At 35.6% G+C, this 16,077-nt stretch overlaps 1 protein-coding gene across 15 annotated transcripts in view; it reads right to left on the reverse strand.

Moving 5' to 3' along the window:
- The window catches only part of ppfibp1b (PPFIA binding protein 1b), a 197,045-nt gene that overhangs the window by 135,843 nt on the left and 45,125 nt on the right, over nucleotides 1-16,077 (reverse strand). For 13 of the 15 annotated variants that reach the window (XM_039761655.1, XM_039761659.1, XM_039761654.1 and 10 more), the window contains exon 2: nucleotides 13,756-13,839. The exons of the other annotated variants lie outside the window; for them this stretch is intronic. In XM_039761655.1, the coding sequence (XP_039617589.1) occupies nucleotides 13,756-13,837 (82 nt within the window). In that variant the 5' untranslated portion in view covers nucleotides 13,838-13,839. The remainder of the gene's footprint in view (nucleotides 1-13,755; nucleotides 13,840-16,077) is intronic. 15 annotated transcript variants of the gene reach the window in all.

A 16,077-nucleotide genomic window follows, 5' to 3' on the forward strand; every position in this document is an offset into this window, starting at 1 on the left:
CATAATAGTTTGAAAGCATTGGGAACAGAGAAAATAGTTTGAAAGAACAAAATTACAAGCTTTGAGATTTTTAGAATTTTTTTAAGTATTAAAAAAAATGTAGAAATCTATTAAAAAATAAAAATCACACTTGTATTTCTTTTTTACCCCAAAGTGAATACCTACTTTATTAAAACAGAATCCCTGTTTTTATTTTATCATGGACATCACCAAATAAACAGTGAAACTTGCAGGAATTCAGTAATTGTGAAATATACTAGGTAGGACTATAACAATATTTTGTGCCACAAAATTTTTTGATTCAGAAATATGACAAAATTATTTTTCATAGATAGATATTGATCACAATGACCTGGAATCTGTTTCTCGAAGCACTCACATAAAGTTATGTATGCTCTCTTGCTCTTAACAGAGAATGCAGTCATCATCATACATAACAAGTCTGAGTGTAGCTAAGCACAGAGTAACCTAAAAATAATAGAGTTAGATGAAGAAGAAATTGAGGATGCCCCGTCGTCTTTTTAGTCTGCTGTCTGGTAGCATTTTAGATTTCCCATTAGAGAAAACAGCAAGAAAATAGTTGATACGATGAAGACCATTTGCAAGTACTGCAAGTGAGTTTTGACATACATTACAGTAAACACTACAAAAATGTTGAAATATGTGTCATCACAAAGCAAAGCAGTTACATCATAGCCAGATATTTATTTATCCTGTGCGTGTGACTAGTCAGAGTTTACTTATAGATATTAAAATTTGAATTGCAGCTAGTCATTTTTAAATAAAATTTAAAAAAACACTTGTAACCTCTGCTATTTGTAGATCCAGAAAACAGAGGGAACAGGAGATAGGGGAGCAGAACAACATGGTGCTGAGCTGGAACAAGCACCTCCCAAAAAGTCATCTCTGGATGATCTACTTGGAGATTATTCCACTGAATTCCACTGCCCATGAGTAGGATAGGGCAAGAAATTGACATGCACAAAAGGGTGTCCTCTATTGCATTCACTTGCTGACTGCTGAAACCTATAAATGATGTTTTTGATGCTTCAATATTTGATGAGTAGTCTGCACATTTTAGTTACGCATAACTGAATGTGTCTTCTCAAAGTTTATTCAGACACTTAGTTGGTGATATAATGCTGTTGACTGGTAAGTGGACAAATCTGTATGGCCTTCTGTTTTGCACTGGCATGAGGATATGCTACATTAAAAGACTGTAAAGAGCACTGCTACCTACAAGTTAGAAAATGTACATGTAATGTAAAATGATTTTGACTTTGTTAACGGTTTCACAAGTCATGGCATTTTTATTCTTGTTTGTTCATTTCATCAAAGTGAGAATATTCATAAATAACCATAACAGTATTGTTTGTTGTTGGTTGTAGAGGGTCAACTTCGGGCTGATATTTCTAAACTTTTCTGAAAGCACAATTTTCAAAATCCACTTTGAATTTTTAAGCTAAAACAGTTGGCTGCAATTGTGCCGATCACGATGGATGCTGTAGCATTTTGAGAATAAAATACTGTCAGTAAAATACTGAGAAATTACAATCTGTTAATAATGTAGCTGTGAGGTACGTTTTAGTGTAACAAAGAATTAGAACATATGTATTCATTGTATGCATAACAGCTTCACCCAGCCATGCTTAGGGAGCTCCATTACTCTCTCATTCGTTTCTAGATAACTTATGTGATTTGTTCTTTTCCTTACTTTCATTTTATTTTTTTTATAGTTACAAAGATAATTTAAGTTACCTAATACTACTTCAACAGTCAGAAAAATTTAGTCTGTGTATCAAGGTTCATGCAAGCCAATGATGCAACAGTGTAAATGTAATTCTGCTGTAGTTGTATTGGGATCTGTTTTGCCATCTGGGTCAATTAATAGATGAACAAGATGGATAAATATACAAAATATAAATGCTAAAATAACCCTCTGTCAATGTAAATTTGAAATATTACAAACCGGATTCCAAAAAAGTTGGGACACTAAACAAATTGTGAATAAAAACTGAATGCAATGATGTGGAGATGGCAAATGTCAATATTTTATTTGTAATAGAACGTAGATGACAGATCAAACGTTTAATCCGAGTAAATGTATCATTTTAAAGGAAAAATATGTTGATTCAAAATTTCACGGTGTCAACAAATCCCAAAAAAGTTGGGACAAGTAGCAATAAGAGGCTGGAAAAAGTAAATTTGAGCATAACGAAGAGCTGGAAGACCAATAAACACTAATTAGGTCAATTGGCAACATGATTGGGTATAAAAAGAGCTTCTCAGAGTGGCAGTGTCTCTCAGAAGCCAAGATGGGTAGAGGATCACCAATTCCCACAATGTTGAGCAGAAAGATAGTGGAGCAATATCAGAAAGGTGTTACCCAGCGAAAAATTGCAAAGACTTTGCATCTATCATCATCAACTGTGCATAACATCATCCGAAGATTCAGAGAATCTGGAACAATCTCTGTGCGTAAGGGTCAAGGCCGTAAAACCATACTGGATGCCGGTGATCTCCGGGCCCTTAAACGACACTGCACCACAAACAGGAATGCTACTGTAAAGGAAATCACAGAATGGGCTCAGGAATACTTCCAGAAACCATTGTCAGTGAACACAATCCACCGTGCCATCCGCCGTTGCCAGCTGAAACTCTACAGTGCAGAAGCCATTTCTAAGCAAGATCCACAAGCTCAGGCGTTGTCACTGGGCCAGGGATCATTTAAAATGGAGTGTGGCAAAATGGAAGACTGTTCTGTGGTCAAGCGAGTCACGATTCAAGTTCTTTTGGAAATCTGGGACGCCATGTCATCCGGACCAAAGAGGACAAGGACAACCCAAGTTGTTATCAGCGCTCAGTTCAGAAGCCTGCATCTCTGATGGTATGGGGTTGCATGAGTGCGTGTGGCATGGGCAGCTTGCATGTCTGGAAAGGCACCATCAATGCAGAAAAATATATTCAGGTTCTAGAACAACATATGCTCCCATCCAGACATCATCTCTTTCAGGGAAGACCCTGCATTTTTCAACAAGATAATGCCAGACCACATTCTGCATCAATCACAACATCATGGCTGCGTAGGAGAAGGATCCGGGTACTGAAATGGCCAGTCTGCAGTCCAGATCTTTCACCTATAGAGAACATTTGGCGCATCATAAAGAGGAAGGTGCGACAAAGAAGGCCCAAGATGATTGAACAGTTAGAGGCCTGTATTAGACAAGAATGGGAGAGCATTCCTATTTCTAAACTTGAGAAACTGGTCTCCTCGGTCCCCAGACATCTGTTGAGTGTTGTAAGAAGAAGGGGAGATGCCACACAGTGGTGAAAATGGCCTTGTCCCAACTTTTTTGGGATTTGTTGACACCATGAAATTCTGAATCAACATATTTTTCCCTTAAAATGATACATTTTCTCAGTTTAAACTTTTGTTCCGTGATTTATGTTCTATTCTGAATAAAATATTAGAAGTTGGCACCTCCACATCATTGCATTCAGTTTTTATTCACGATTTGTATAGTGTCCCAACTTTTTTGGAATCCGGTTTGTAATTTATCAGTAGAAAAAGTTGCACAGAATTTTAATGTTTTAAGATGGAAGGTTCTGGGAGAAAAAAATCAAATTTTTTACAATGCACTTCTTGAAATCTCTCAAAAATTACATTTTCCCAAATCTATTCCTTTAAGGATGTGAATAAGCGTACTACATTTGGACAAAATAATTTCTCTGAACTGCTTTCCTGGATTTCTTTATAGACAGACAGACAGACAGGGAGACATGATGAGAGGTTAGTTTTTACATTTTATGTGAATGCACCTAAAATAAGGAACAATTTAAATATGCTATTATTGTGTATTACTGATATTATAATGTACTAGAGTATATTGCTCTGCAAAAAGGTAATGGAAAATATAAGTAGTTAAAAAATAGTTTTTTTTAGTAATTATCACTACTTTTGATTTTTTTTTCAGTAAAGGAGAACTCCTACAGCTGAATTACAAGAATATTTTTGGATTCTGCACATTTCAGAAGAAAACAATGTGTAAAAATCTATTTTTTTTTTTACTTTATTAAACTAGCTGGAGCTTATTTAAGTCAACACTTTATACTGAAATGTGTCTGCCTTTGCTTTTGAATTCAGCCGAGTGAAAAATGATGGCTGTCCGATTAACTGCGATTTTAGTTCCCTTTCCCTTCTCAGATCGCTTTTTGGAAGGAAGTCAGTTTTGTAGTTTATGAACAGTTCGAAAGTGCCTTTCCACATTTTCCTTCTTTGGAATAGCAATGATAGATTGACAGATCAGACAAATGCACTTTGATTGTGACATTGTGAGAGAAAAAAAATCCTCTTCCAATTCCACATCCAGCCCATACCCTCCCCAAACAATTTTTTTGTTAAATCCCTTCTTAAGTCGATATAAATTCGAAGGTATTCTAGATCACTTAGATAGCCGAAGTTTTGCAGTAGCTCGCCTGTTTGATCGTGCATATAGGATGACCAGTGTGTTAGAAGACAAGAGATCTCAGACTGGCCATCCTGAATGTCAATCAAGTGGCAAATGCCATAGGGAGGATACATGATAGACTAACGTTTAAAATTTTTTTTTTGAATGCAACGCGATCTACCTGCACTACCTTTCTGATCTACCGGTCAATTGCGATCGACGTATTGGGCACCCCTGATCTAGCTCTAACTGCAAGAAACACTCAAAACAACTGCAGGATTCACAAGCTGCTGGAAACCACTCTTCTAGGGATGAAAGGCTGCTGTTGAGGGAAAGATATGAAGATCACTGTGAGACTTCATTTAAAAATGCAGAATCTGACAAAAAATTCTGGAATCACACCAAGTGGAATTTACTAAATTCTCATCATAAGAACTTCTTCCAGATTCTACAAAATGATAAATGAAACCATAATCTAACTCTAGCTCTAATTACCTAGAATATATGTTATAGGTCCAATCAGCCCAAGATAAATTTAATAGTAGTGAAAGAAAACTTAAATTGTTACCAAAAATGACGATAGACAGAAACACATACAAAAAATGACTAAAAAGGATGAAAATTAAAAAGAATTTCTGACTTGACATTATTCACAATGTTGCTCAATTTTGTCTGAATTCTCTCCTTTGCTACTACCTCCATGGGGTCCAGAGTGCCTCCCATAACGAAGGAGAGGAGGAGAGGTTGGGAGCATGTGCATATAGTGTGTTGCCGCACCCACCACACGAAAAACCACCTGGATTGAGACCAGAGTAAAGTGGGTGACAGTTCAGCACCACACTAGGCATGTTCTTTTAATTAGGTTTTTGATTCGGTAGGCCTCTCTTCAAGTGATGTTACCAGACCAGCACACCACAATGTAGAAAAATGGCATAAGCCATCACAGAGTTGTAGAATATGAAGGATGTGATTAGCCACATTAAAGGAATGTAGTCTCCTAAGGAAAAAGGGAGCCTGCTCAGCCAATTTCGTATTTAGTTTCTCTGTGCTACAAGACCAGTCACTGATGTACTTGCAGGAGTGCACCACCTCTACATTCATTCCCTAAATAGTGACTAGACACTGAGGCTCTTTGGTGTGGCAGAAGTCAATAACCAGTTCCTGGGTTTCGTAATGTAAGTGACAGAAAATTCTTTCTGCATCAAGAAAAAAGTTCTCCACCTGACTCCTATACTCTGTTTCGTTGCTCTTATCAATACACCCAATAAATGCAGGACCATCTGAGAATTTCTGTGACACGAGTTGCCATTATATTTATAGTCTGAAATGTATAGAGAATAAGCAGAAAAAAAACAGGACTGTTCCTTGTGGTTCTACACAGTTGCTCACATCCATACAGAGTCCTTAAGCCTCATAATTAGCAGTCTGTCAGACAGAGATAGTCCTTTGTCCAGGACACCATAGTTTCACCCACCTGCATATTCTTCAGCTTACTCCTTAACAGGTATGGCTTGATAGTACTGAAGTCACTGGAGAAATCAAAAAACATAATCCTTACAATGCTGTCAGCTTCCCAGGTGAGAATAAGCTTTGCGGAGCAGAAAGTTAATGCATCTTTGTCTGGTAAGCAAACTGTAGTGTGTCCAGTTGGTGTACTGCAAGAGGAATAACATGGTCCAGGATTAGCCTCTCATAGGTCTTCATTATGTGAGACATAACATGGTCTATAGTCATCAGATGAAGAGGCGTCTGCCTTCTCTGGAACAATGTGGAGTGTCTTCACCAGTAGCTGCACTGTCTCAAGCCTTATGGATAAACTGAATAGATGACAGAGGATACCACAAAGTTGGTCAACACACACCTTAAGAAGTCGAGGATTGACTCCATCTGCAGCTGGTCTTTAATTGTGGGCAGAGGTGGCCTCGTTACTAGCCATTCCATACTGAGCAATACAAGCTGGTGATGTAGTAGGGCTGATGATTGGAAGAAAGTGGCAGGGAAAAAACTATCAAAAAATTGGTTCAAGTCATTAGCTTTGTCTACATCCCCTTATAGCACATGGATCACTGGCATCAAGTAATTAGGCCCAGTCCATTCCAGATGTTGTTCATGTTATTCTGAGCAAGTATGTTTTCTAATTTAGCTTTGAAAGCTCCCTTTGCTTCACTCAGCTTTTACTTTAGCACTCACTGTATATCCTTTGGAGCCTCTTTGTTACTGTATGTGATTGCTCTTATTTTCTTTTGCTGGAAATTCTTTTATTTCTTAGTAATCCAGGGCTTGTTGTTTGGAAAACAATGCACTATCTTTGAGAGTACCATAGTGTCAACACAAAGTTTATATAGAAAGTGATGCAAAGACCAAGTCTCTCAACATCATCTCCAGGTGATATGCACATTCAATAATAATAATAATTCAGCCACCAGGCTCCACATTCTCACTATCCTGATGGTAATAGGTTGCTGTCTAACAGGCTTGTAGCTTGGAATAAGATGAATCAGGTTCTGGTCAGATCTACCCAAAGGTACCAGACGCTAACATCTAAAGGCATCTCAATAGAGCTGGTCCAGTTTGTTATTTCCTCAAGTGGAACATGACACAAATGGATGGAAGTTTGTCATCATTCTTTCCAAAGTCACCACATATTATAATTATCAATAAAGAGTTTGTGACAGAGTGAATCTTTTTCATTGCAGTGGCCCCATTTGAAGGAATATATATCTTAATAAGGATAGTGTAACTTATCACACGGTGTACAAATTATGTACAAATTCCAACAGCCAGAAACTTAATGTTTGAATTACAAACGGTAATTTTTACTGTAAGGCTCCCTTTTACAAGATTCTTCAATGAGTCACAGTGAGAAATTATGAAGTTGTATTGCTGTTGATATAAAGGAGCACTAGAAGCACTTCTTGGCACACTTCCGCTGAATAATTTGTAGGCTGAAAGTCCTCAGTGTTCATGTTTCAGAGGATATTCCGCATTATTCACAATGGTGCTCAGTTTTGTCTGAATTCTATCCTTTGCTGCTACCTCCATGGGGTCCAGAGTGCCTGCCATAACTAAGGAGAGGAGGAGAGATTGGGAGCATGTGCAGTCACTTGAGTGATTGAACACAGTCTGTTATAATGGATGACAGACCAGTTCGCCTTGTTTTTATTCTCTTGCCCGTTTGTCACCCTCTCCATCTTCACACAGAGCTTTTGTGGCACAGTCAAACTGAGCTGCTTAGGCACTAGCGATCACAGGGCAAATGGCTGAATACAGGAATATTTTTAAATACCCCTTTTAACTTCACCTGTTTGTTGTCTGGTACAAATCTTGTAATCGATATTTAACCACCCTCTTCCTATTGTCCAAATGACTTGAAATTTTGCACACTTACTCACTTCCAATGACAATACATGAATCAATAATCAGTTTCACTAATTGATCAATTAATCCATGTTAATTAAGAACTGAAATTTTCATATGAAGAATAGTTAAAGATTTCACCAATAGATGGCGCTAGTAACGGATAGAAATATTAAAGGAAGTGTTAAAATATTGATTACAAAATTATACTAAACCTAAGACTAAAAAGTTGAAACTTTTTATAAATGAACATGCAACTAAAATCACCTCAATTATTTAGTGCTAGAGGACTGAAATGAAAAAGTAAAAAAGAGTGTTAAAGAGTGAAATATATAAAGAACGGAGAGAGTGACTTTGAGCATTTCAGCAAATCAGGTTCTAAACCCATCCAAATATCCAAGTGGGTTTTCACTCATAAAACTGATCATTATTACATTGCTGTATATGTTTCAAAGCATTTTTTATGTTGTCTGTAAACTGACATAATTATATTTGTACCTGGATTAGAAAAATATCAAAAATTAAAGAATTATATAAGGTTGGTTGCTGAAAACAAGATGTATTAATGCACAATGATATCTTTTCAGATTTAACTTGGTCTAAATCATTAAAACAAATAAGACTTGCAAGAGTCACCTATTAAACATGCTGTGTTAAAATGACCCCAACTTGAAGGTATAAATTATACCAGTACTAAAATACTGTAAAATAAAATAGTACTAAAGTAATAAAAAGATACCATAGTGCTTTAATATTCACTTCCATAAAAAAAACACTGAACTTTTGTAAAAACAATGAATACATAAATATTTTTTGTACATTACTTCAGAACAGATGAAATACCAGTATACTAAAATTAAAAGCCAAAAGAATGATTTTCCAATTGCACTTTTCAAGAGCTGGGAGGCACTGGGCAGTATCTGAAGTAAAAACAGTGGTTAGTTATTTTTACAGCACCACTTTTACAACATTCTAGAGCAATGGAAAATTTTATGATAAAGGTACACTGTTCTTGAATATTGCAAAATGCCCCCTTCATATTTTGCAGTAAAAATGGATGCATATTAACAGATGCTACATCCATGCTTTTAGAATTTTTCCATCAGCAATTTCATGTGAATATGAAAAGGAATATATTTAAGTAGTTATTACAAAAAGGAACATTCCTACTGCAATGTATTTTATAAAACTGCCCTAGCAAAAAATGAAACATGTACTTAGAGCATCCTAGCAATTTAAAAGTCCTTCACAAAGCACCATAAAAACTAGCTTAGAACATTAGCAGCACAAATTGTACCTATAATATTTTAATGTGTTAACTTCAACAGGACAGCAAATTGTCTGATTAAGTTAACAACACACACACACACACACACACACACGAGTATTTATTAAAATAAATATCTGAAAACATAACAGAAATCCCAGACTTGCAGAGATGTTTTCTAAAATATTCCTTCTTAACTAGCTTGAAATTTTAAAAGCTTATTTCCCTTGTTCCCATTTTATAAAACTGTTCAGGAATCCATGACCGTTCTGTGCTGCATTCCATACATAGCGTTGCGTAAGATACTTCAACTGTGAAAAATCAGCAGTTATCTAGATTTAAATTTCAGGGAAGGCAGATTGGCTCTGAAGAACACTCTGTTAAGCAGAAATAATTTTACATAAAGACACAAAGTCATAAAAAAATGGAAGCTTAGTGGATGTTATTAAGTCAGATAACAATATTAAACTACAAATAGCATCTCACAATTAGAAGTAGGTCTACTATATTTACAAAAAACAGACAAATATTAAATGATTGAAATTGGCAAAGAAAAAACAAAGAACCTTTAAAGCAGTCTTTCTCTAGCTACTGGGCTGCCGTTTTCCATCGGTGTGTTGTGAAAAAGCCATTTTAGCTACTGAGTTTCTGTGACATCCACTCCCAAAGTCTGCCAATATGATTTTCCCTTTTCATAATCAAACTTGTTTTAATAAGGTGAAGTTACTTGATTCTTTTAATTGTGCTTGTTTCACCCACCGCTATTCAATTGTTCACTTCAGTGATCAGTTAACTTAAAAAGGTAAAACTAGGTCCCAGGGGCATAAAGGCTGAGAAACACTGCTTTAAAGCACTTAGGCCCCAAATCACGTATAATGTTTTGGCCTACTATATTTATTTCAGTTAGACATATGAATTGATATGTGTTCACCTTTTTGTTTAAGCTTCCACATTGAAGTTTTAAGACAATACTTTTACAGTGCTGTATAAAAATGGGTATGCTAACAAAATAGACTGCTTCATTTGAGCATTGCGAATTTGTAAGGTAAATCAAACCATAAATACATTGGTTGTGTAATCTACTGAATGAGGTTTGAACATGACCCAAATAATTAACTTAACTTGAAATTGCTCCAATTAGAGAAATAAGGAAGTGATAGTAATTTGGAAATTGAAGTGGAATTCTCAACAACTTTTAAAATATGAAAGAGGAGAACAAATTGCAAAAATAGCCATTATCTAAATACATAACTGTGAGGAAGGAATGATCTCTAGGCTGGCTTGGGAACATTTCTTTACCAGTAAAGGGACGTCTGGGCATCTTTGCTTAGACTGCTCCCCCTGCAACCCATACTTGGAAAAGCAGCAGGTAATGGATGGATGGATAAAAGTATTATTAATCAAACAGTTGTTCAATGTGATATGTACAGGATTCTATCATACCTTGGGGGGGGAGGGGGGGACTTTAATAGCTGAGTAAACCAAATATATTACAATATATTAATAACTGCACAACAAATCTTTAATGTGATCTGAAATCAAATATCTTCAGAATGTGCTTTTTCTTCTCTGAATTGACTTCAAATACAAAAATAGTTATTGGCTGGCAGATTTCGTAATTATACCTTACAATCTAATTTTGGTTTCATGCAAAACTATGACTGCCTCCAGTACATTAACTGCAAAGTAAACAAAATGTTTTAAAATATGGACAAGATTCGAATCCCGTAAATGCCAAATGGGACTCTGCTCTGTTGGGCCCTTGAGCAAGGCCCTTAATCTGCAATTGCTGTGCACTTTGAGTAGTGAGAAAAGCACTATATACATACAAAGAATTATTAATTTTCAATTTTAATAAAGGAGCCAGAATGGGGAAAACTTATTTTAACGGACAATGAATTTTAACACAATGTGATGCAACACTTTAAGGGAACACAAATAATACAATATAAAACCTTGTTATTCCAAACTTTGGAATACTACTGCCACAACACACTTTTTTTTTTTTTTTGCAAAAAACATTTTACATATCCATTCAGTACAACTTTTTGATCCCAATATTCATATTTTACATATTAATATTACAAGTATCAAGGACGTTATGTACCACCATATTCAGAAAATGCTCTAAAATACTGGCCAAGTGGTAGTTATAGTGTGGTATCTAGCCTTCATCAAAACATGCGATTAGGTCAACAGCAGTATCTTAAATACACTGACGCAAGTGTGCATTTGTGTCAATATCTGTTTGCACTTTGATGGGCTGATATTTTATCTGAAATTCATGTCATTGTCCTAACTGTTGCACTATACTTTCCACATCTGTATAAGAAAGTCCAGTAGTTGGATACTTTTAACCCCTTACACTCCAAGGTGTTTCTGGCATTGTTGCACCTAAATTACATACCCTTATTCTGCGTATATAATTAAGGAGCTGCAAATGGAAACAAGTCCTTTGCACCTAAACTACCTCTTAAAACAAATATTGCAGATGAAGTTTTTTTTTTTTTTTGTGGATTTCTAGCTATAAATATGCAAGTCGTATCACAGAACTTGGCTTATATATACAGTAAGTATACACAAATCCATATACGCATACAAACACACTATATCACTCTGAAGCAAAATGTAAACAATTTTTAACTACATTCATAAAATGACATAGTCATCCAAATCTTTACTTTCCAAATTAATTTTCCTGCCAGTCCTTTAAACCATTACTGTTTACCACTAAAAAACAGAGAAACACTACATTTTGTACAACAGATTAGGGATTTTGTGTTGGACTTCGCATATCTTCTACTGTCTCCTATTGCAAAGGCTGTGTTTTTTCTTTTTTTTTTTTTTTTTTAATTTGCTCCTGTTTTTGTGTTACATTTCACAACTGGATTAAACATATATACATTTTCATACCAGTTTCTTCCAGTGCTGGGGAAATGCCTTTCCTAGTGACCATGGGCACAGGACAGAAATGCCCCAGAGCTAAGTCACACACATGACACATACCATCCAAACCAACATGTCTCAGGCCACCTTAAGGCCACAGGTTACCACTGCTGGATTGCAAGCACCACAAAGGAATCAACAGAGATGTACAGAATTTGTTTTATCCCATTTGTAATCAAGCTTGATTCAAATGCTTCTCCTTGTATGTAAGTGTGAATTTAGATTTCAGGTATTACTAGTTCAATTTGAGAGAGAGTGATTTGATCTGGCCAACACGCAAGGCACCACTGCTAAAAGAGAAAGATTAATTTACAGGTGAGTGAAAGGACTAGTGTTGAGATTCTAAATCTTATATTTTGAAGAAACTGACTGATATAGTTTAAATCTGTAGAAGATGACTTGAATAATGACTATGTGAAGCAAATCATTTTGATGGAAGTGATAGTTGCCAAAAAAAAAAAATAAGATAGACGTTACCACACATCAGCACTTCCTTGCACATCATTTTTACTCATTAAAATGCCGAGAACATTTTCAGCAGAAAAAGGGAGCACAGAGAACATCTGGCTAATTACAGGTAAATCCAGAACACGGCCATTACAATGGTGTATAGCTTTTCTCAAATTGAAGCACATTACCACAGATAACATTAAAACATACAAAATGGAGTTGATAATGGTAGTAAAATTTGTTCCAAAAACAAAATAAGTGAACATCAGATATCAAGTAACATACTGTAACCAAGTATCACCACCGTCACATTTTGGTGGAAAGTTGATGTAGAGACGGAAAAAAGAGATGATGCTATAAAGGAGCATTACAAGGTGATCTATATGAAAGCAAAGCAAAATAAACTATAAATGCTTATATAATAGTGCTAGAGACAAACAAATAGTCAAGCTTTGCAAGTTAGTAATGCATAAGGAAAGAATGAAGAATGCTTTCAAGATCATGAAGAAGATGACAAAAAAAAAGAGACAGGATATGCATATGCTACATGTGAACTGCCTGAAAATACTGAATGGGACATTGTGAAAAAGAGGTAAAGTAGTAGACCCATCTGTAGTGGTGTCACAAATATTTACAACAGTTTAATTCCCCGGAGTTGAGTGGCTGACAGTTAAGCAAACGTGTTTGTGTGTTCTCATTCCAGTATACAAAGGAAACAGTGATCCACTGGATAACAATCTGTGTTAGAAGAAGCATGCTATATGGTAGTGAGAGGTGTTGAATGAAGTTAAGAATGATTATGTGAATGCGTGGAGAGCCATGCAGTTAAAGGGAGATCAATGCAGAGTTTTGAGAACTTGTTGTGGAAGCAACACATGGTACTGAGAAGAACTAAGACAAATGTAGTTTGGGTATGTGCAGTAAAAGGCGAAGGATACCTGGGTGAAGATATGCACCAAAATGAAGGTGGAGGAAATGGGGCCCAGAAGGTGGCCGAATTAGATATGGGTTGAAGGTGGTGTCGAATGACATTAAAAAGTATAGGTGTCATTCCAAAGTATGCCCAGGACCACACAGTGAAATAAACTACTTGTCTCAATAAATTTGAAGAATGGTTGTAAAATGTATGATGATGATCATAGTGCAGTCAAAAATACACTAAGAAAAATTTTCTAAAAACTCATTCAAAATTAAGTTATATTAAGTTACTGTCATTTTCAACATCATCTGTAGTTCTTTTGAAGATTGTTGTTTTATCTGCATATTTTGTAAGCAAGTTTGTCCTACCAAGATTTCTTTGCTGTATGAGTCCTTCACATGACAGTTTAAATGATAAAGTACTCCCATAGAGGGTGCCCCATGTGTTCATACCTGACAAACAGACAAAACCAAGGAAAAAATCAAATTTCAGATACTGTCATCAAGTTAACTTAAGGATCTTTATATAAAAAAAATATATATACATAAAAACAAGTGTCCTGCATGCTAGAATGTTAGGAAAGTAACTTTCACTCTAAAACATGCTGGTTAGGCTGATAGGCAAAACTAAACTTGTCCAGAATTACTGAATGTGCATGTGTATGAATATGGGTTGGTTCTTCCCTCAGAAAATGTTCCATTCATTTGCAGCCTTTCACTGGAATGAATGTATTCAGAAAATGAACAAAAGTTAATTTTTATGCATTTCCTAGATGTTGCAATAATCTAAGCTAAAAGCAAAGATTAGAAGGGAAAATATAGCAAAGTATATACAGACCGATAAAAACTGTAATTTTAGAGAGGATGGTGAGAGTTTTCAGTACTGCAGCATTTTCTAATTAAATTGGATCTTAATTTTTCTAAGATGTAGTCCTGCTAAAAGAATAAATCAAGAAATACAAAGCTGGAAATACTGTAGTAGTGTTTTATGTAAAGCACTTTGAGCTACTTTTTGTATGAAAATGTGCTATATAAATAAATGTTGTTGTTCACCCTTTGCCCGGAGGCTTTTGTCTGCAAGCGTTTGTATTAATAAATTCTAGCTAACTTAATCAAATGGTATTGGGTCTTATACACAAAGCATCTTTCTTTTACTACACCATCTCTTATTCCAAAGAGTCAGCAAGGTGTTGCTCTCAAAACTAAGTACGGGTTTATTTTGGCAAAAAAAAAAAAAAAAGCCTCAATGGAAAAAGTGATTTTTTCCTCTGCTTACACCAACTCACTGCAATGAAAATGGGGCACAGACATTAAAGTGTCTGCATTTTAAACACGCACAGATTTATGTAATTGTACACAGTAGACATCTTTGTCCCCTTCATTAAAAACCCTGTAGAGCAATCACTCAGGAGCAGAAATTTCACCGTTTCATTACAACTGATACTTATTGAGAATGCCTCCACAGCTGGAGAGAAAGAAAAAAAAAGTTTATATTTATGGGAATAGCCACAGCTTCATGATTTTAAACTGTCGAGACAATTCAAGGCAAAGTTTACTAGATCCATTCATTTGTTATATTGTTAAACAACCAGTTTAGATAATGGATTCACGTAGACCTATCTTCATATTTATTCTGAGCAAAAGTTATGGCAAAACATGTTATCAGGCATGAAATTTGTTTTTGAAATTGAGAGAAAATCCTCTAAATTTAAACACAAGGGTGGATTACAGACATTGTGGAGGAAGTGCTTTGTGTCAAACACCCACAGTTTAAAAAGCTAGTAATGTCACATGTGCTTTGATCATCAGAAAGGTGCTATATAAATAAAATGTACTATTATTATTATAACTTATTCTGTCTGAGGTTTGCAGTAGTGTATAAAATTTTAAGCAGATAATGATATCAGCCAGTCTCACATTATATATTATTTCTGGTGTTTTAACTTTAAATAAAGAATTCTTTAATTTTGCACGTAGACATTTCCACTCATATTAAACCAAAAAGCCAGACTTTGATGAAAAATTGTATTAGCATTGTCATACAAAAAGTAGAGAGATATAAAATAAAAAATACTTTTTTTCAGCATATTTTACTTTTTTTATCCATATTATATTGTTCATCAGAATATAGCACACTTTTCTTCAGCTTTAAGAGAGCTGAGCAGTCAAGACAAGAATGCAAGTGTAAATGCTAGTAATGTAAGAAATTTAGAATATTAAAATCTAGTTAACCTGTTCTTAGTGTAGGTGGCACAGTAGCACACACTGATTAGCACTACCAGTTTACAGATCCAGTGTACTAGGTTCAAATCCAGAACCCGATTGCCTTTATTAAGTTTGATGTTCTTCCTGTGTCTCTGTGGTATTCTGCTAGGTGCTCCAGTTTCCCTCACACATTCACAAACCCTTGTAAGTTTTGTTTAAATTATCCCAGTGTGAGAGTTAGTGGAGAGGAGAGTGCCCAAGTAGACCCTGCGATGGAAAGTTACCCTGTTGAGGCCCATTTCCTCCATTGTACCCAGTGCTGCTTGGATAGGCTCTTGCCCACTGCTCCTCTGAATCAGAGTGAGTGGATTTCAGAAAGTCTATTTATGTTACGCTGCCAGTTACCACAACATATTGAGATTATACTGAACTGTTGTCAAAAACCACAGGATATTTCTACAAGTCCCAATTTTCCTGCTGAAAAAT

The sequence above is a fragment of the Polypterus senegalus genome, chromosome 8 (genome assembly GCF_016835505.1).
Source record: "Polypterus senegalus isolate Bchr_013 chromosome 8, ASM1683550v1, whole genome shotgun sequence".
NCBI classification, from domain to species: domain Eukaryota; kingdom Metazoa; phylum Chordata; class Cladistia; order Polypteriformes; family Polypteridae; genus Polypterus; species Polypterus senegalus.